The sequence below is a fragment of the Carassius gibelio genome, chromosome A7 (assembly GCF_023724105.1).
Source record: "Carassius gibelio isolate Cgi1373 ecotype wild population from Czech Republic chromosome A7, carGib1.2-hapl.c, whole genome shotgun sequence".
NCBI classification, from domain to species: domain Eukaryota; kingdom Metazoa; phylum Chordata; class Actinopteri; order Cypriniformes; family Cyprinidae; genus Carassius; species Carassius gibelio.
In genome coordinates, this window is record NC_068377.1 from 20,944,948 (window position 1) to 20,967,732 (window position 22,785).

At 36.6% G+C, this 22,785-nt stretch overlaps 1 protein-coding gene across 2 annotated transcripts; it reads right to left on the reverse strand.

Moving 5' to 3' along the window:
* Positions 1-1,977: 1,977 nt before the first annotated feature.
* LOC128016789 (tyrosine-protein phosphatase non-receptor type 5) lies at positions 1,978-21,692 on the reverse strand. Of its 2 annotated transcripts, XM_052601579.1 has the most exons (15): positions 21,418-21,692; positions 19,387-19,501; positions 19,233-19,298; positions 14,924-15,121; positions 12,351-12,461; positions 12,163-12,240; positions 11,739-11,974; positions 11,196-11,382; positions 11,019-11,103; positions 10,830-10,909; positions 10,223-10,360; positions 9,341-9,451; positions 7,551-7,711; positions 7,349-7,462; positions 1,978-7,108 (listed from the first exon to the last, which is right to left on the reverse strand). In XM_052601579.1, the coding sequence occupies exons 4-15, from the start codon at positions 15,089-15,091 to the stop codon at positions 7,015-7,017; spliced, it is 1,563 nt and encodes a 520-aa protein (XP_052457539.1). In that variant the 5' UTR covers positions 15,092-15,121; positions 19,233-19,298; positions 19,387-19,501; positions 21,418-21,692; the 3' UTR covers positions 1,978-7,014. The 2 variants fall into 2 exon arrangements, with proteins under 2 accessions (XP_052457539.1, XP_052457540.1); XM_052601580.1 differs by lacking the exons at positions 19,233-19,298; positions 19,387-19,501.
* Between the last annotated feature and the right edge of the window lie 1,093 nt (positions 21,693-22,785).

The following is a 22,785-nucleotide window of genomic DNA, read 5'->3' on the forward strand; positions in this document are numbered from 1 at the left end:
GACTGAAACCCCTAGCGCTGTTTCTCTGACAACTGAATGGATGTGCCTTCAACATTTTGCATCCATAAGATAATAACAACAATAGAAATAATACGTAGGCCTATGCAACTTATTGTAACACTCTATGATTCTGTACCGCTTAATATTAAAAATTTTGACTTTTGTGTAGACTAGACTGTGACAATTTTGAGAATCGGACATGATATGGCATATTTATGTTCAAGTAAATAGATTGGATAAATCATATTTTCTCAGAAAATATTCAACATATTCTCTATCAGTGTTTGTATCACAGCTCACTGACTGGGATATGTCAAACCGGTGTTAGTTAATCAAATATTGTGATTTAGATTTTGATATATTTTATATTGTGTGCATAAAATACAAAAGTCTGGGAAAACTGTGTCTGTTTTCATACACTGTTTCTGTCAGTCTCATACTTCAATGAACACAAGTGGAGCATTATCATATAAAGCCTTATCAACAACATTTGCCAATGTAATGAGGGTGTACCATATACAGTACTACATAATAACAACCTAATTAATGACTGTCATTCCAATTTATAATCATTTACACTTACAAGATGAGGCAAATAAAGTAATAAAATCATTGATTGTAAAACAATTCAGACCTTTCCAACTGTAATTTTTTTTTTGACTGATCACATCTAAATTTTTTAATTGGCCAAAATAATGTAATTTTATAAATTAAATTAGGTTAATTGAAAACTTTAGATGTAATCAGTCACTAGAAATTTTTGAGTTGGAGAGGTTTTTATTTTTTAGAGTGTTATAGGCTAATAATGTGAAACAAAATAGTTTCAAGGCAGGGATGATGGAAGTCTTAGAATGTGTTATTTGACCAAATACAACCAAAACATTTCAACTGTATCGTGCACATTTTAGGAGGCACAATGAACAAATTAAATTTGTCATGTAAGTTCGGGACAATTTCAAATAATGACAGGAAACAATACAACTGGGTTGCCATACATAGAAATGTAGATACAAAAGCTTAATTTAAAATTTAGGATCAGCTTGAGCAAAACTGAGGGTTTTCCTCACTTGGCATGTGTCTGAACTGGGGCTCTAGCACCTTCTGCTGGTTGGGACATGCTAATACATCAGAATAAATAAGGGTTAGATTTTTTACACATCTTATTTACTTCCTTTAACCACTCCTATCAATGCATGATTCTAACTAATTAACTAACTGACCAATAACTAGTGGCAAAAAAAACAAAAAACAAAAACCTTTATTTACAGGTGACCAGAGGCATTTTAATCATGGGGGATTAACTATTTGTAAAATACTACATTCGGGAGTGAAAATACTTCCCCCTCACATTCGCCAAGATCATTATTTGGTCTTAGGTAGTTGTACAGCTTGCCCTGCCCAAAATAAGTATTTTATGCTCTCATTCACAGCACTACATAACTACTCCAAAAAGATGTTCAACAGTATCAGGAGGCTTAGAATTGTGATTGCACTGATGTGCTGTGATTTTGCATGCATGCTTTTATTTATAGGCTTATGTCTATGAACAAAATATCTTGTTTTAATTTGAGTAGAAAGAGATTCAATTATTCAGGTTGGGTGACTGACAGGGAAACCAAGACATTGGAAACTATGAGAAGGCAGCTGCATGCAAAAGACTTCAAATTTATATAAAATTCTAAACTAAATATTTATTTTACTCTTTAATTATTACTTCTTTTTTTTTTCCTTAAAAAATAATTAAATAAAAAATGGTATACTGCACTTCTAATTTCGATGTAGTCACTTTTTACAGCAGGCCTAAATTTACAGGAGCTATTCCAAGTCAGCCCAATATAATCTCGCTTTATTTTCTTTCAGGTCAATATACAGCTCACTATTAAATATAATTTTTGTTTAAAATTATCACTGGGCAAAACCAGGTTGAACTAGACGGCACCTTGTCTCCATGTCAATCAAAGTCCAAACACCCCATGGTCCTGATTAACAGAAAGGCATTTTTATTTAAAAATTAAAGCTTATACCAATAATACAAGCCATGATATTGTAAACTTAGTCGTGTTACATTCTATTTGGATTCAACAGCAGAGGAACAATACGAAAGCAATGAGGCAAATTGATTTTTTTAAACCACATCTATTTCACTATAGATCAGGATTAAAATGAAAACAAAACATCTCTTCTTTTTTTGAGACTGAGGGGCTGGGGCTAAACATTTCAACCAAAATCACAGGACAATAAATAAGCATAAAATATCAAAACACAGACCAACTATTGGTTTTCCTGAAAATAAAGTCTAGAAAATATTTTGAGTGAAACGAAGAAGTAAAAGGTCAAATACTCAGGTGGCATTGAAATATACGAGCAATTAAGACAGCCGAGGTACAAGCCTCTGCATTCACATTCATAAAATCAGTATTTCATCTTTGTGCTTGTTTTAGCTTTGTACAGTAGTGCATAAAGACATACTATGCTGGTAGTGAGTCGTTCATGATGATTACATCAGTATCCATTTAAACATAAAACAGCACACTCTCTTTTAAATATATTAAAATCAGTGTTAGTTTGTCTCAGGATCTAATTTGTGTGTATAATATAATGATACACTTGTTTGCTGGTGCCTGTGTGTCTGTTACTCTTCTCTGGCAACACAGACGAGCCCGACAGATGGAGTGTTCTGTAGGACGTGGGGTCCGACTGAGAGTGAGTGGGCAGTGAGCAGGGGGAGGGGTATGACTTCTCTAAACTGCTATTTTGGCCCTTCTCTCAGTCTGTGAACTACAACATTGATTCAAATTATTCTAACTTCAAATCGTTTTGTTTGACCCTGATTCGCGTTTGGTGCATGCATCAAAATATTAAATTGGTACACCCAATGAAAACCGGATTTATTTGTGTGATCACTGGTGATTCAAGGGATACTCGACCCCAAAATAAAAATTCTGTTACTAATCGCTTACCCCCACGTCGTTCCAAACCAGTAAAACCTTTGTTTGTCTTCAGAGCACAATTGAAGATATTTTGGAAGAAAACTGGGAGGCTTGTGACTGTCCCATAGACTGCCAAGTAAGTTAAACTGTCAAAGTCCAGAAAAGTATGAAAGACATCGTCAGAATAGTCCATCTGTCATCAGTGGTTCAACCATAACATTATGAAGCAATGAGAATACTTTTTGTACAAAGTACAAACTGTCACAAAGGCTCCCGGTTTTCATCCAAAATATCTTAAATTGTGTTCTGAAGACGAACTAAGCTTTTACAGGTTTGGAATGGCATGGGCATCCATGGCATCCAAGATGTAGGTGACTTTGTTTCTTCTCAAATGGACCATTGACACTATCTACAATTTCAATTAGGAGTGTCAATGGTCCATTTGAGAGATAGGTGGCAGTAATGCACTTATAAGTCTGCGATCCGCCATAAAGCAAGAAGAAGAAGATACCTCAGGTGCCTGCTGCTGTGAAGTGCGTTCACAAGAGTTCTAACAGTTTGCACATTGCGTGAATCAGAGGTAAATAAAAACTATATAAATTATGTCCAGTTTCTTGCACAGACCGATCGTTTTGTGTCTTTACACATCAATGTATTGTCATGAGCCGCGGGGTTTAATATGGATTTGTCTGTGCATGTTTGTTTTTTTACTCTCATAGATCCTGTTACCATTGCCATCCATTGTACGACTGAGAGACTGCACCGGCTGAAGTTAAAGATCATAATTTGTGTTCTACTGAAGAAACAAAGTCACCTACATTTTGGATGCCCGGGGGTAAGCAGATAAACATAAAATTTTCCTTTTTGGGTGAACTATCTCTTTAAGGCCACAAACAGCCTGCTTCACTCTTCATCTTATTAGAATAGAATTTCCTCACAGTGGTTACATTCACTGACCTAAAACAGCATAGTTCTGAAAATGACAAGTTTGACGACTTTGGAAATGTTCAGCAAATTTGTCCTGGCAGAAAATGTATAAAACCAGTCTACGGCCATCAGCGTGACAAACAGCATGTAACAGACACACAGAGATTTGGTTCAACATTTCAAAAATTATTCCTCGTAGGAATGTTCTGGTTTTGAATACATTTAGGCGCTGTCCACAGCATTTGTGCCATTATAGTGATTACCTCAGAAAATACTTTTCTAGGTAGATAAACATCTGGTTATGCCTCCACACTTACACGTAGCGTGTGAAAGTGAATGAAGATTGTCAGTAAGCGATTCTGTCAAAACTAGGATTTTTGTGTTTTTTAAAAGAAAAACACAGTGATAAGTCTAAAATATTTTCTGTGATAATTGACATAAATGCTGTAAATAGAGCTTGTGTTTACATTCCTTTAAAGGTAAAAACCTGTTTTCTCACTCACTCACAAGATCAGTTGTACACTAGTTTCCCATTAAGAGACAAAACTGTGCCCACATATGATGTCTAAAACTGTTAGAATAAAATAAAGCAAAAGTGATAGTACAGACTTTCACAGTGTTACAAAAGATTTCTATTTTAAATAAATGTTATTTCGAACTTTATATTAACCAAAGATTCCTGAAAAAACTATCTCGATTTCCACAACAATATGAAGCAGTGCAACACACTTCAACATTGCTAATAATAATAAATGTTACTTTAGCACCAACTCAGCCTATTAGAGTGATTTCTGAAGGATTGTGTGACACTGAAGACTGGAGTAATGAAGCTGAATATTCAGCTTTGTCATCAATGGAATACATTTTTTCTGTATTTTTGATCAAATAAATGCAGCCTTGTTGAACATAAGAGACTTCTTTCAAAAACAAAAAAATCTTACCGACTCCAAACCTTTGATCCTTAGTGTGTATAATAATAATAATAATAATAATAATAACTATAAAACTAAATTTTTGTGGCAAATTATGAAGTACTTGCAATTTACTGTAATTAATAATTTTGCAATTATTTAATGAGGATTCAGTGTCAGCAAACAATGGCACAAAATACTAGACTAACATGCAATGTAAGAAAAGATAAACTGTACAAAGAAAAAGGCTGGGTAAGCGAGAAAACAGGTTTTACCGTGGGAATTCAGATTTTTCACTTTAAAAATATATAAATGCTGGTTTCTTACATGTACACAATTCCAAAAGTTGGTGTCAGAGCTTCAGTTTTCAAAGTGTGTAAATATAGAATTAGGATTGTTCAGGTTTTGTGGTATGGACCAATCACTACAGTCTTTGGCAGTGTGAAAACAGCACAAAAACAGACAAAACTCTTTCAATAAATAGGACTAATATGTCAGTTCAATAAAACAAATAATAAAATTCACTTAGTACCAACTAAAACACGAAAGCAGTTCTGCAAGACTATAACAGCAGCTATTAAAGCATGTGAATGGAACTCGTTCTCATATCTGGCAAACTATCATGAGGCCTTGGACTAACAACACTTGCAAAAAAAGTACAATCTTTTGTGTAACAAGGAGGTGCTTTCAAGCTTCTGTAAACTTCCTAATTTCAGCTCAGAGCTGCCTGGAAGGAAACATCAATTTGAGGACATATGACTAGCTCAAGAACAACTGGAGACAATAAAGGTGGTAGCAGTGCTGTCTAAGTCTAAGAAGAACTTGCATTGGTACTTCCAGCTGGATCACGTGGGACCGTCGACTGAAGATGCTTATTTCCAACAGCATCAGTAGCATTTGCACAAAATCACACACAGATGTCTGCTAGCAATTGAAACATTTCCTTGCTAATTAAAAAGAAGTTCAAAAAGTACTTGCTCATGCAAACTGCAAGTCTCAGCAAAGCTGTACGAGCTGCCGACTCGGGCAAATACTGATTATACATCTTAACTAATCAGATACGCAGACCCACATATAAACAATGTTCAATGTAACCAGAGTAAAACAAGCTCATAAAATAATTCGAAATTGTCAACAACAACAAAAAAACATCACGACTATATATGTCCCATTGTCATTATTTCAGCTATTGATACAAGCTGTGATTTACAAATTTAACATTAGTTGGATACAGTGTTTCGGCATTTTGATACATAAAACCTTGAGGTGCAGCATCAATGCTTTTTAGAGTCCAACTAAAATGTTTCACATGATATAGCGTCCGACAACACACAAACCGAGAAGGCAAAGGTATGCTGAGGGGAAATGTACATCATTCTGTACGGAGATCAGTCTCTGTCTCGCTCTCAGTCTTACCAGATGAGACGATGACAGGCTGTAACACCACACTGCCTTTAGCTCTGCCCGACAACATTGACACACAACCATACAGACCCCAGTATGAACAGAAAGACACATATTAAGGCCATTTTGTATTAAATGTGGTAGGCTAACCTCTTCTAGAGACCGACCGACCACACATCCGGAGTTAAAGTCTGATAATCATTGAACACATAGTAAACATAACCTCTTTCTCTCCTTCTGTTTCTGCGACACTGTCTCTCACACGCACACAAATGTACACTCACACTTTACAACAAATCTTATCTTAACACTGAGTTATAAATCCTGTAAAAATGTCTTAGCATTAAAAGCAAGATTGCTGTATTTGTAGGCTCAGAAATCGAAGAGGTCCCTAAACCTAATGTTAAATTTACATCATTAATGGAGGCCTTGGTGTCCGCTTGTTATTGTGTTCATCATACCACTGCATATGAAGTATGCACGCATCCAAACATTGTCATGTTTGAGCACTGATGGTCTGCGGAGTGTTATTATGTGGGCAGTACTTGTGTATGATAGAACTTACCGCTACTGTATATCTCTGTTGTGTTACTGTTATGGCAAAGAATAAAGAAAAAGTATATTTAATAACTGATTGGTGTACCAATGTGGGGTTTATGTATTGGAGATTGGACTAAAATCAAATGTTGGGTCTGCTCCTAAAATAGCATTCAACCTAAACTTCTGGTGTGTTTGAAGACATGAGACTTTAGGTACTGAGGGTCAGTCCCAGCCCCATGTGTTCGGGTGAAGGTCAACTGCTCTGTGAGGAGGGATGTGAAGGTTGTGCGCTCATGGAGGCTTTACTCTTCTGAGGTCTTCTGAAGCAGTCTTTCATACAGGCTGAGTACATGATGAACAAACTGATACTGCTCCGCTGTCTGGATCATGCCGCCTCTAAAAGCACAACAACAACAACAACAACATGAGGCCAACTGTTAATGTACTTAATAGCATCCATGAGTCCAACTTCACACTTAACAATAGCCTAATGGTCTTGCAAGGATGTTTCTCCATGACTTCAGGTTGGCCTGGATACCACTGAGGCCAAACAGTTAACATTCATTCTGCTGCTGTCTCAGTACTCAAACTAACTCTCGTGTTAAAAAGAATGTACAGTATATTTATATATTTTACCTGTCCAAGCGTAGCTGGCTAGTGGTCTTCAGGATGTCAACCACCCCTTCATTGCTTAGCTGCTGGCACAAGATGGAGGTAGCGATGAAACAGCCAGTGCGTCCAATCCCTGCACTAAGAGTTGAGAAATCGCTGTTTAAATATATTAGCTTGATCTTTTTACTTTGTCACTTTAACTGCTTTTTTCAAAAGTGTGTGTTACCTGCAGTGGACAATGACAGGGCCACTGTTGGGCGGAGCCTGTTTCCTCGCTTCTTCCACTTCCTCAACCAAGTCCAAAAGAGGCGGGGCCTTGTCTGGAGTTTTCTGATCTGGCCAGGATGTGTACCAGTACTGTCTGAGAGTGCGCTCCTCACCCTCACTCTACACACAAACAGTCACCAACATGTAAATGCACGTTTGCAGTTCATCAAAGCTGTGTTCACACTCCACAAATCTGAACACAGTTTGGCTATATAAGACAAATTTGCAAATCCAACAAGATTCTTCTGATCCTAAGCCAAAATCTATAACTTTTGATTGCTAGTTTGGCATTTTTGCTGACAGTGGGTTGATGACTATTGCAATCTGATCAAATTCTGCATTGTGGCTTCTCCTATGACAACCGCCAAATCAAGAACCATTAGAAAGACAGAAAAAACACAGCTTGCTCCACATACATCACCATCACTAGACGCGTCATGGATTGATGATGTAAAAACTATGTCTTTGCCCATTTTTAATGAGATAAAATGGCTTAAACCTGGGAGTGTGTTAGGACAGTCTGACAAGCGACAATTGTAAAGGACTAATATAGTGTTTATACACAGGATCATTTCTAGCCTTCCATCAGTATTGGGGAACTGTTCAAATTAATTAAACTGAATCATGATCAATTTTGAATGAAAAATCATGAAACATTTTTTTGCAAATCCATTTGACTGATTAGATTAATAACGATTAATTTGCAAACGGCTAGTTCTGATTCTAAACAACCCACAGAAAATACACACAACCTAATTGATGAAATATTATCAGGGGAAATGATAATCAGGTTGGTATAAGGTAATCTCCACCATTAGTAATGTTTTATTGGTGCTCGTGCCCCAGTGAAAAGGGTGTAGCCATGCTCTTGTGTATATACTTACACAAACCAAATGATGCCCACAGTAACATATGTGTACACAGTTTGATATATCTCTTTAAGATATCTTACACAGATTTTGTGATTAACTACATTTTTTGTGAAACACTGCATTGCTAAGAATATTTGTTGCCATGACATCCATGCCTCCAGAGGAAACGGTAGAAAACATAGAAGCAAAAAAAAAAAAAAAAAAATTGTGCTCGACCTAGACTTCTCTCTTTCTGTCCCTCTCATCTTTCTTCTTTTGCACACAAACATTTAGGAGATTAGACTCTTCTGTGTATATTAGTCTTGTTATTAGTTAGTTATACTGTATTGTAATCTCTACATGAAAGAAACCTGGAAAAAAAAAAGAAATTAGACCTGACAAGTAGAAATGACTTTTAAAAAGTGATGGGTTTTAAACACAGCATTCTCAGATTTCACCTTTTTTTGTCTCTGAATTCTACTTTAAAAGAGGATTGCAAAATTTGATACAGTCAGTCAGTCTTGTCTTTCCTGGGCTATAAACAAATTCAAAGTTACTGCAATGTTGTAATGCAATATTGACCTGTAGGTGGCACTATCATCAAACTGCTAGGGTACCCTCAGGGCATGGTCACATGACACATGACATATCCCACATTTTGTATAGACCAGGATATAGGCTTTGGAGCAACTTTGAAATACAACAAAATTATCTTCTTTAAGTTGGTATCATTTTGCCAAATACTAATAAAAACAAAACCAAATCAGTTATTTTTATTAAACCTTTCAACATAAACGCCTTTACATAATCACAGGATGCATCAAACTCAAGCTTATTCCTCAGTAAAAACGTGTCTTCTCTCTTTGTGTGAACACACACACTCAAACACGAAACAAACCTTCACAGTGAAAATCCTTAGACTGTAGTCATCTGCCTGGATGACCTGTTTGACAGTGATCTCGATACCTTCACAGATGACACTGTCCTCTGGCCAGTATTCTGTGCATTTCTGTGGGACACACACACACTTTATTTAATTAATATTTTTTATTCAGTCCAGCTAAGCTCATTTTAAACCATTCAGACAGATTCCATTCATAATTCTTGATAACTCGCTAGAATTCACGGTAACACTTTAGAATAAGGTTCCATTAGTTAATGTTAGTTAATGTATTAATTAACATGAACAAACAATGAATAATATATTTATTACTGTATATATTAATTTTCGTTAATGTTAGTTAATGAAAATACAGTTATTCATTGTTAGTTCATGGTAATTCACAGTGCATTAACTAATGTTAACAAGCACAACTTTTGATTTAATTAATGCATTATTAAATGTTGAAATTAACATGAACTAAGACTTATAAATGCTGTAGAAGGATTGTTCTTGCTTAGTTCATGTTAATAAAAGTAGTTAACTAACATTAACTAATGGAACCTTATTCTAAAGTGTTACCGAATTCACCTAGGCACGTAAAGAGTTAAAATCACCTCAACCTTATCTTTATTTACTTTTTGGCTTTCGCAAACACCTTTAGTTACAAATTAGCTTTTGGGAATATAATGAGTGATTTAATGTCCAGCCTTAGTTAGTGCTCAGTATCAATAGTGCGTTGGACAAGAACTAATTATTGTTAATTCAAGTTTGCATAACCCTGATAATCAAAGAAATAATACATAATAATGCTTAAAAAATCTCAAAGATGTTTAATTGCTTAACATGAAACACTGACTGATCAAAATCATGTGACGTGATGTGTGGATATATCCAGACCTCATTTTTTTCTTCAATGTTGGTGATCATGACAATAATGGGACAGCGCTCCTGCCAAACCATCTTCCAGAAATCCCCCACTGTGTTTACAGTTGGACCCTGTGTAGCGATGTATGCCTTTTCTTTCCCTCCATAGCCCTAAAGGAAAAAAGCTAATATCAACAAAAGAAGAACCTTCTATGGCTGATTAGAGAGCCTTAACTTTTCAGCCTACTGCACTTCTATGTGATCATAAATAATGCATTCAAATGCTTACATAAAATGGTTATTTTTCAAACAAAATCTAGTCGCCCAAAACTAACAGCTTGTGATCTCAGAATAAATCTGAAAAGCTATGACATAAAAAAAAGCTGTACTCAGCTAAAAAATTAAAATAAAAAAAGTTAGCGTTTATAGATATTACCTTAACTTAAAGGACAAATGACAGAATCTTACCGAAATATTGCAAGACTTAAACAATATTTAGACAACGCTAAATGATTAACAAATTTGGTTGTTTCCTCATGAACTTATTTGTTCAGTTTATTAAAAATGAACACATAACAGCTTAAATACTTCATAGACAAGCAAAATAAGATTATAATTTGATGCTAACACACACGCTCACCTTCAAATAATTAGCGTTGATGTAGGTGCTGAGAAAATCACCGTCCTCTTTTGCTTGTAAGCAAACTCTGCTGTGTGTGTCTGCAATTTAAAGGTTAGATCTTACAATTACAAATATATGGCAGCATCGATAGTAACAAACCTCATTAGCCATTTCCACATTTTACTATATACAGAGTATTTTACACACTTGGTAGTATGGTTTTGTAGCGATTCTTCCTCACCACGCCAGGAAAATTATATTCCTTTGGGTCCACAAAGTTCATGGGTGTTTCCTGTTTCCACCAGATGCACAAGATGAGGAGTGGTGTCATGTTACAATCACTGTTTTACAGAGTAGATTGATGTTACTGTGAGTGATACTCACATAGAACTCGGCCTGCAGTGTAGCGTCGTCCAGTGCGCGCTTGTGCAGCTGCTCGGGGGTGAGCAGGTTGGATGCGTTCTGCAGGTACTCCTGTGCGCTCTGCTCTCTAGGGGACAGCAGCGCTCCATAGGGCTCTGTAGTACCAGGGGTGCACATGTCCAACGTCAGCGACACGTTAGAACCTCTCCTGAAAATCACAACAGAGTTCGTGTGATGTCCCCAATGTAAAACAATGTGATTTCAAATGCATTTCAGAGTTTTTTTGTTGTTGTTTTTTTTTAGTTTCTGTTTTACACACTTTAGAATATGACATTCTGACTAAATGAAAAGGGAATTCTTCTGTAGTTAAAATATTTATTTAAAGATGCTTATAAATATATTTAACAATTGCTTTTTATGACACAAGAGGTTAGTCTTTCCGTCATCAGTACATTAAACACTAAATGGAACTCTCAAAACCATCATAGAATAGTCTAAAAGCAAACAACAACAACAAATTATTTATTAGATGTAAAACACATCAAATGCAAAGCATTGTCTCACCTTTCCTGCAAGCCCACAGGTTTGACAGAGAGAGTGACAGGGTCAGCCTCGGTCTTCATGTCCATAAAGCAGTCAAACACGGGGGTCTCCGGAACAGCATCCAGCTCGTAGAAATCCTGCTTAGCATCTGTCCATTCTGAATATGTAAAGGAGGGCTGCCTGCTCATGGACTGACGACGGTCGTCAGGGAAGCAAGACGGGTTGCCAGGCACCAGGGTTTTAATGCAGAACAGTGTCTGTTGTGACAGCAAGTTCAAGCTTTACACAAAGGAATGAGTGCATGCTCTTTTTAAATAAGCTGCGGCAACACTTTGAACTGAGCACATGCTGTAATGCAGTTTGACGGAAATCAAGTTATTGGATAAACAGGCTAAACTAAAGCTCTGAGTAACAAAGAAGCGATAACATTAAGAAACATACTCACTCCAGTACCAAGGATGACTACACCTAAGAAGAGTGTGGCTATGAGGGGCAACAAGCTATCCACCCTCCATATCTCCATCTGCAGACGATCAACCACATATGATATTGAATCCCTTTTAAATTCTCTTTCTCATCAGAGTTTTTCACATTGTTCTGACAGAGAAGATATTTCAGCTCTAGCGCCATCACCTGTTGACCGTAGGCATCACTGGTGGAGAGAAGGTACTGAAGGAGATCCAAAACTTTATGTGCTGCTGGAAAAGCCTGGTATCCATTCAGCATGTAAAGGACCCACAAACCCTGAACATACCAACAATACACACTCATTATATCACACACAAACCCTTCAAGACAACAGTGACTTACATATCAACAACTAGGAATGGCAACGAAAGATATGAGACACTGGATATGAATCACTAAATGTGTTTTGGTGTTTTGCCACAAGTTTAATTAATAAATGAATAAATGATTATTGTTTTGCAAATACACTACCATTCAAAAGTTTGGAATGGGCAAGTTTTTTAAAATGTATTTATTGTTTTGAGTTTTGTTAAGTATCCTAAAGGAACACTTTTTGAATATTTTTTTTTTATACGCTCATTTTTCAACTCCCCTAGAGTTAAACAATTGAGTTTTACCATTTTCGAATCCATTCAGCCGAACTCCGGGTCTGGCGGCAGCACTTTTAGCATAGCTTAGCATAGATCATTGAATCGGATTAGACCGTTAGCGTCTCGCTCAAAAATGACCAAAGAGTTTCTATATTTTTCCTATTTTAAAACTTGACACTTTTGTTACATCATGTACTTAGACGGACGGAAAATTAAAATTTGTGATTTTCTAGGTCGATATTGCTAGAAACTATACTCTCATTCCGGCGTAATAATCAAGGAACTTTGCTGCCATGCCATGGGTGCAGCAGATGCAGTGATATCACGCAGCGCCTGAAAATAGTCCCCAGCAACTCTGCTATTGCTGCAACTACACAAACTAAATGGGGACTATTTTCAGGCACTGCGTTATATCAAGTGCAATATTTAAACTCATCAAGGTTGCATTTATTGAATTTAAAAAAATCTGAAAATATTGTGAAATATTATTACAATTTAAAATATTTTTTTATATTTTCATATAATTTAAAATGTAATTTATTCCAATGATGGCGAAGATTAATTATCATCAGCCATTACTCCAGTCTACAGTCACATGATTTTTCAGAAATCATTCTTATATGCTGATTTGCTGTAAATAATAATAATAATAATAATAATAATAATAATAATAAACATTTTTTTTTTTTTGGAAACCATGATATATTTTTTTCAGGGTTCTTTGATGATTAGCAAGTTCAAATTAACAGCATTTATTTTAAATAGAAACATTTTGTTACATTAAATAACTTTATTGTCACTTGATCAAGTTTATGTATCCTTGCTGAATAAAAGTATTAATTTCTTTGAAAAAAATAAAGCGCTGACCCCAAACTTTTGAATGGTAGTTTATGTGTATATATAAGTCTTGGTATATAAGTTAGCTGGTTTGTCAGACAGGAAGGCATGCGGTGCAGTTATTGACTGTAGGGTCAACCACAGCAGACCCCAGAACAGACAGTTTTTTTTCTATACTTATATGCACAAACACATTCAGACACAAAGACAAATAAGCACACAGATTTTCAAACACACCATAACAACGGTTTTATTGTCAATTTACTTGACAAAAACCTTCATTAAACATGTATAACTTTCATGATTAAAAAAATTTAATAGAAAAATTATTTAGCTACACAACAAAATGATCAACTCCTTAATTCTGATTAAAAATGCTTAATCAGCAAAAGGCCAAAAATTGCCACTTTTATACAAAACCAGAACACAAGTGAAACACACTCACACATACAGCCATAAAAATCAATAAATAGTTAATGGTGTGCACATCTGCATAAAGAGATATGTATGTGTTAAGGTGAGACACTGCAGGCAAAAACACTGTTTTTTCAAGCACCTGTCAATTTTGAGATTTGGGGATTTTTGGTTTTTCATAAAGTGCTTTTTCAAACTAGTGGAAGGAAAACATCCAAAAGAAACTGTTAAGTGTTTCTTTAATAGCACTTTATCTGTTTGTGTCAATAGATTTCAATTACAATACATATTTTTAAAGGCCGTTTTCTCAAAATGAGTTTGTTTTTTTCAACACTGAGCCATAAATCTCCACTTGAGTAGCACTTACACACACCAAACTTGACATTTTTATTCCTGTCTATATTCTGAAGGTTTTTACAGAGGGATTTGTTCATATATATTTTCCTTGATTATATACAACATTTTATTCCCCCCAAAATTGTGAAAATATATTGTTTTCTGGCTGTTCAAAGTATTTTCTGAATTATGGAGTGACAAAAAACATTAACTTCTGTAACCTCTGACAAAAAAACATTAACCTTTTTACACCTCTGTAAAAACATTTGACTCTAATATGTCAAAAAAATTAAACAAACTTCATCTAGTGTTCATATTTTTGTACTATACATTTATGCAAATTAGCACATATTTCATTAAATAATGTCTCATTTGCATATCTAAACATAAAATTTTTGAAAACTTGTAATACAAAAAATGTTTGCAATAATCAATGTAATCAATCAACTGGGTAAGTAAGGTGATAACTATTAGTTGTTGTTTTTTTTTGCCCTATTAACCTGCAGTGTCTCGCCTTAAGGAGTTATTTGCTTATTATTTGAGAAATGTGCATAAACTCACTGTGAGTTGAGACAGTGTGTACAGCAGGAGGAAAGCACCGGCTGTAACACTTGCTTTCAATATTCTTTCCCATAGAGCGATCCCAACCTCTGGCAGGGGATCATCTGTAAGTGGGGTGGCATCCTCCTGCTCTTTGGGTGCGTCCTCTCCAACAGGGGCTTCTGCCATACTGTCTTAAAATGTCCTGTCTTTAAACAGCTGAAATAGACACAGAGAAAACCATGTTTTCTACTAGAGGCAGAAGATAATAAAATGTGTGTAAAAATATACAACAAAAACAAAATGTACATCTTATTTAGAGCAAACAGCAGCAAGCAGCAATGCAGCTGAATGTAATCACAGAGTAGTACACTACAGCTTCTGCAGTACAGTCTCATAATTCATGGCATTGCTGTGGGAGGAATGACACATTTAGAGGTGGACTATGCAAATGAGACAGTGCTGCGGACATTACGCTAACATGGGGTGTTATGCCATATACAGTGTGAACTGTATCACAAGATCCATAATGATTAGCATTAAGAAAAGATTTGAGGTTTGAGCGGCAGTGAGTAATGTTATTCCAACGGCATTACATTCACCATCTAATTTTGCATGATTACTGTTAGTCTACTGTTTTATTCTCTATTCATTAAATGGGAACCATTGACCATATGGAATCATTTTCTTTTATCAGGTTTTAACGCATGCTGAGGCACGAGCTGAAGTCGATACTGAAATATCCCCCATCATTTGAATTACAGCTGATCACATTCTTATCACTTTCTTTCTTTTTTTCACAGCAGAAATGCTTATGACAAATTGTGTTCAATATTGAAACACATCACTGTGCACTGACAGACAGAAGGAAAAGGCTGTGTGTCACCTTTAGTGCGGAGTCAACATTCACTGCTGGAGTGGATCACTCTGATCAATACTCCACACACGCACACACACACACACTGAGGCTTCATTTACAAGAAAAACAGTCACTTCAGCAACAAACACACCCATCCCCCTTTCTTTCACTCCTTTCTCTCTCTTTCTGACCCTCAACTCATCACATCTCTTCTCTGCATTTGTTCCTTCCTCTCAACTTTTCCCTTTTCCTTACTGCTTTCATCTTTCTTTATGTTGTTTACCCCTCTCTTTTCATACGTCTGACCCTCATCTGCGACTGGTCTTCTTCCATCCATTCTCTATCCATCTTATCCTCCTTCTTTTACCTATCTTCTGTGATGAATATTATTAATTTATTTATTCCTGTGCTCTATTCATGCTGCAGCTGGATGCTCTTGAATTGTCAGAATGAGCTATAAAGAGAAGAGATCGCTCAGTTGAAAGATGCACACACACACACACACACACACACACACACACGCACACGCATACAAGTACACACCCTTCGCAGATTGTCTTTCATCACACCTAAGCATAATCATCTCATGCCACTTGCTCAATCAGCATTCAGTTCCCAGCCACAAACTGTATAACAGGGAAAGATGAAGAAAGAACAGCTTTTGCAGGCAGGTATCTGAATATTTAGAAAGGGAAACTATATTTTTTGTTCTTAAATTATTTGACAACATTGGTGTCCTCTACTCTCCACAAATAATTAAATAATCTCAGTAAAAATGTGTTTTCATTTATCCTCACGTTTTGCTGTCTTCACTTTTTATAGACTAAAACATCAGAATTAGTGGTCAACGGATATATCGCCAAGGCCGATATATCTGGCCGATATTTGGCATTTTTCAAATATCGGCATCAGTCTATAAGTTTTTCTGTTGGCTGATGTGTTCGAGGTGGGACTTTTATTTTGACGCCGCTGAGAGCAGCAGCGCATGATCATACAGTGCTCACACTCTCCTTCTTGTTTACTGTTGTTGTTAACTGTTCGGTCTAATACAGATAGAAGTCTGTCTGATAATCAGAAACAAAGGAATTAATGTATACAGAAATTATTATAAAGATTTATTTTATATCAGGCCTAGTAATAGAAAGGCAAACATTATAATACTTTCTCGTTTGCTGTCAGCATTAAACAAATACATATTTGTATAATTTAAACAAATCTTTGAATAACTAATGAACATTTAATTTCACAAACCTTGCAAACTTAGTCGAATCCAGCTGTGAGATTTTGTGAAGTGTGTATGTGTATCCAGCATGATCACATGTTCTCTGTATGAAGGTCGGTCCATGTGAATTGAATGCTATAATTTAAACTCGTGAATTCAAATGATGCTGCGCTTTATGTATTTGCCCACTGTCATATTCATGTAATTTTCCCTGTGTGCTGTATGTAAAATGAGGGTTACCCTGGCTTTATTTGAAAAATAAATGCACACAAACTTCCCAGAATACTGAGTGCCCTGTTGGTTACAGTGTTTACTTTTTTATATTATAATTTTATTAAATATTAATTTATTTGTGAAAAATACTGTCATCTAAAGTATAAGTATGTTTCTTTTACACAATTATTTTTTAATCCATTGTCAAATGATTTCAATTATATAAAATATTAATAATATTAATAATACAATATTAATAACATTAACAATAAAATATTAATAATATTAATAATAAAATATTAATTATAATAAAATTATAATAATAATAAAAAATATCGGCTTTATATCGGCTATCACCCATAATCCCCCCCCCCCCCACCGCTTTGCAAGATATCGGGATTAGCTGTCAAAAAACGCATATCGGTCAACCACTAATCAGAATTTAAAATTACAGCCTGTATTCATTTGTCAATGATAGTAAATACATGGAATAAATAAAAAAATTTAGGTCTGTAAGATTTTTTTTTTTTTTAACTGACCCTAAACTTTTGAATGGCAGTGTATATACAAATAATTTGAACTTAAAGGGGTTATATGATGCGATTTACATTTTTCATTTCTCTTTGGAGTGTTACAAGCTCTTGGTGAATAAAGAAGATCTTTATAGTTGCAAAGGCTAATGTCTCAAATCCAAAGAGATATTCTTTATCAAAGACTATGCCACGCCCCCCCCCCCCCCCCCCCAAATGGCTCATTCAAACACGCCCCCACGTCTATATCATATAAATCAAATATTTGCATAATGCTGCCCAAATTTTCATGCAAAGAAAGAAGGCGTGGTTTCAGTAACCGCAGTTAGTGTTGAAGCAGTCATGTCAGTGAGATGATGTGTGTATCTAGGCGAAACCAAAAGCACTTTATTTGGCCTTCCAGAAGTAGATGCATTTAGGAATCTTTAAATTACTTACAACAGAACAGCCATGTATTTTATGGACAACCGTTTCTTGACCCTAGAGGAGGTCAGTCTGACTTTGCTATGATAATCTGCCGCTTCTGAATCAGCTGTAAGTATGTTTTGTTATTAGTTTAAGTATTTGCTATTGACTGTTCAAATGCAGAGTTTTGCACTTCGCATGTATGTGTGTAGGAGAGAGAAAGAGAGAGAGAGAGAGAGAGAGAGAGAGAGAGAGACGATCACAGTGGAGTCATCTGTTTTAACAGTCTGTGGCTTGTTTACTGCAAACACATACAAGCTTCAGCACTGTGTCTGTCATGTGACTCTGTTCCCCTTTCAGGCTTGAACTGATGGTAAAATTAAGGACATTATTAACTCTCTTTACATGTTTTGAAAGATGAAGCTTGCGATTATGGAAAGGGGTGTTACATTTCTGACGAATGCTTGCGGTGTTCGGCCAATCACAATGCACGGGGTCAGTTGGCCAATCAGAGCAGACTGTGCTTGTCGGATGGAGGAACTTTGTAGAAAATAACACGTTTGAGTGAGGCGGGGCATAGAGAACCTACAATAATGTACAGTATTTGAAAAATAATGTGTTTTTTGTACATTAAAGCATGTCAACATATTCTGTTACACCAAATACACAAACTAATGATCTTTAAAAAAAGCATCATATGACCCATTTAATATTTAATAACTGAATTTATGTAAATAAAAAATATATATTTTCAAAAGTGTAAAACAAGATTTTAAAGTAATAACTTCACTTCCTTTCTTTACTGAACTACATTAATCAATAATTAACTTATTATCTAAATGAATATATGTTTATTATTATTATTATTATTATTATTATTTATAGTTGATTTACTATATTTCAATATATTATAAACTTATCTTAATTATTCAAACAAATTTGGTTAAGTTGAACTTAAAGCACTTTTGTGCTAGTGTTGTGTGTATAGGTACAAAAAGACTATTGCATGGATTTTATAAACCACACCATCCAAAGTATTCTCTTTGTGAGAAAGAAAGAACAGACATACTGTACTTCATAAAGAAACAATGAAGGACTTACTGTATAAAAAAGCAAAGTTAGGCTCACATGACAGTGACAAACGCCTCTCTCAGGACCTAAAACAAACTAGGAGTAGTGAGAAGAATTAGGAAAATAGGAACTATTTGCCTTGCATTTAATGTCAATATATAAACCAGTAGAAGATCATCCTTACTCATGCAGCTCTGTACGGAGCACTACAGATGGTGATACAAGCAGAGGATACTGCGTGCCAAGTCAACCAACAGGAATCACTGAGCAGTGTTGAATAAATAGCCCTCCATGTGTGTCTATCACAGAAAAATGACAGGTGGTCAAAATACAGCAGGAGAGATGATGAATCCAAGCAAGACATCCAGGAATTAAATGCAGTATAAGCAACAGGCTAGACAAAAGACCAACAAACAAGGAAGAACTTAAGGTCTGTGAGGAACGTATCTAAAACGCATTCAGTCCTCTCCTCTACGATCAGTAAACAATAGCTGCAGAGGTCTGGTCTGGCAATGACGTGATCTACATTGGCATTGGGGTAACCATGGAAACAAATACACTCAGCAGCAAACGGTTTATATAGAACCACAATCAACACCCCCTCTACACACACACACACACACACACACACACAGTTATACACACTCTAACACCCACACACACAGACACGCAAAGGGATAATGCAGCAGACACAATAGTGGACTAAAAAGAAGAAATACAGTTCCCATCTGGCTCCTGCAACATTTAAAGGCATATCCTGCCTTTTGTGTTTGAAACAAATATGAAATCCTTTTTTTTTTCACAGTTTCCACTGAGATGCAAATTCATTTTACTGAGCTCTTTTAATATATAGCTAGCTAACCCAAAACTATACATACAAACACACATTAACAGCATAAACTAAACAGACATATTCCATGGCCTCCGCACTGTAAGAGAGAGGCAGAATACACGCTACACTAACAAACAGTGATTGACAATAACTATTAGCAGTTCATCATGGCCTTATTTTTTATTTTGGATACAAAAGAAGTTTATCCATAAAGGATTTTTTTTCACAGACACGAATTAGCTAATGGAAATACTGATTTTTCCATGTAAATAGTTTTGATTAAATAGAACAGCATGAGAGAGAGAGAGAGAGAGAGAGAGAGAGATTGTCTGCTTAATAGCAGCCCTACACTATAAGGCCGGTGTTTCATTGTGCTTGCTCGTATGAGAGGATTATGATTTATGGATGAGTTAAATCAGTGTGCTTAAGTTCTGCAGACTGAGCCCAATATTGCGCTCCACCTCTGATTTTCAAGAATAAGAGCATGGTTTTCCAAAGAACCCACCTCTCTGTCTCGTTCTCCACCTATGAAATGCATTGCTGATGTGATCATCTGGTTGTATACATTTCAGAGAAAGAAATGACAAACACAGGGCCACAGACTGGAGAGAAAGAACGAGAGAGAGCAAGAGAGACTGAAATCACGGCCAGAGGATTATTTGGACCAGTCTCCCTCCCCTTGTAATAGTCAGATAGTCTCATTGGCTTAATACACTGATTAGAAGCAAACATCCTTTTCTAAAAAATAATTCCTGCTCTAACAGTCATTACATAGACCCAAAGTCTGAATTATTCAAATCAAAGCTTGCCCCCCCCCCCCCTCCCCTGACACACACACACAGTCGAGCAATCAGATAGACACACACACACACACACACACACGATGGCAGCCTATCTGGGGAATATCAGGCACAAAGCAGAATTAGATACTCTACACTTGTTGAATGCCATTTAAGGATCACAAATGCATCTCCCAAAAACCCATCCCATAGGTTATGTAAAATTATCCTCCTATATAAAGCTATAAACATACCCATAAAGTAAATCTGTTTTTCGTCCCCATAAACATAAAAAACATTTACTTCGATGTAGCACCAGTCATTGTGTTCACCAACTAAAGACCGCCAAATGTTTTCTTATGATAGCAAGAGTGGCACATAGTCTACCAAATCTGCGGTTGTTTTTAAGAACGAAACAGACAGAATAAATATGCGTAAAGGCACCATACTGAAAGACCTCGTTCATTGACTCGCTTCGCCTCTTCATTGAGAACAACACTTCAGCATCCTCAGAAAACATGACGCGCGCTTCCACGGCATGAAATGGACACTGAATAATAATGCACACCGCACCGTATACGGCGAAATACGGATGCGCTCTTACCTCTCAGATGGGTGAAAGCTGTGGAAATGAGCGCGGAGATTCGCGCAGCATCATTAATATTCACATCACAGCGCTCTCGGAGACGCGCGCGGAGGAAGAGCAGGCAGCGGGAGACGCTGCAGAGCCGAAGAGCAGTCCTCCATAAGAGCCCGCCTCTCTGAACTGACAATCACAGTAATGAGGAGGGTCTGAGTGCGTGCGTGCGTGCGTGCGTGCGTGAGCGCGCTCGTGTCTCAATATGCTCTGTCTCTCTCTACCGAGTAGCCTATATTTTTGTTTCGTGAGATCCCTCTTGTGTGGTTTTCAATAGGTGTTGATGTATGAGGTATTGTCTCTCGCGAGGCGGATGGTGCGATGCTTCGCTTCAGGTGGCAGCTAGAGGTGTAACCTTGGCAACGCATCTCAGGGTAGAACGGGGCTGAGGGATGCGCTTTAGTGCCCTCTTCTATTCAGTCCCCTCGGCACCCACAGCAACTGCGTCTTTTCCTAAACCAAATGAAAGCACATGAAAACGTGCTGGATGTTTTGCACAAGAGAGTCTGTCACATTTTGTGAATCTGACGAAATACGTTTTCATTCACTTTCTTTCTTTCTTTCTTTCTTTCTTTCTTTCTTTCTTTCTTTCTTTCTTTCTTTCTTTCTTTCTTTCTTTCAATGTTTTAAAAACCCACAGACTATATATTCTACAAGTAGCTGCTTCCATCTAGTGGCGCTTAACCATAGACAGTTAAAGAAATGGACACAGCGACCCCATTGGATTCAACGGAGAAAAATGAAGTCGATTAGAAACAGGGAGGCAGGGTTTCATATTTTTTTAAGCACCCCTGGGCGCCGCCATTAGCTAGCGGACCCCCCACCGGCTATTAGCATTCCATTGACTCCCATTCATTTTGGCGTCACTTTGACAGCGAATAACTTTACATCTGAGGCATTTAAAGACTCCATTTGTCAATTAATTATTTATAAAGAAACACGAAAATGTATAAAATGCTCCATTACCTTGTATCTTACGTTATGGCCCCGTAGAAGTAGTTTTTATAAAAATAGACTAGGATTGAGTCATAACCTGCAACTCTCTGTTGCACAATAGAGAAATTACCGTATGGACAGGAGGAGAAGCTCGCATGCAATCTTTTACTGTCTACGAGGCAATCGGGGGGACGTGGAGGCATAAAGTCAAGGGAGATAATTAAAATTTGCTCCTGTTCACGCTCGCCTTCTCTGCAAGATTCGGTGGGTGATTTGACCCCCAGGAAGTGCGTGCTTCTAATCATAGACAGTAAAAGAAATGTTCACAGCGTACCCATTGGATTCAACGGATTAGACAGTAAAAGAAATGGACACAGCCACCCCATTGGATTCAACGAA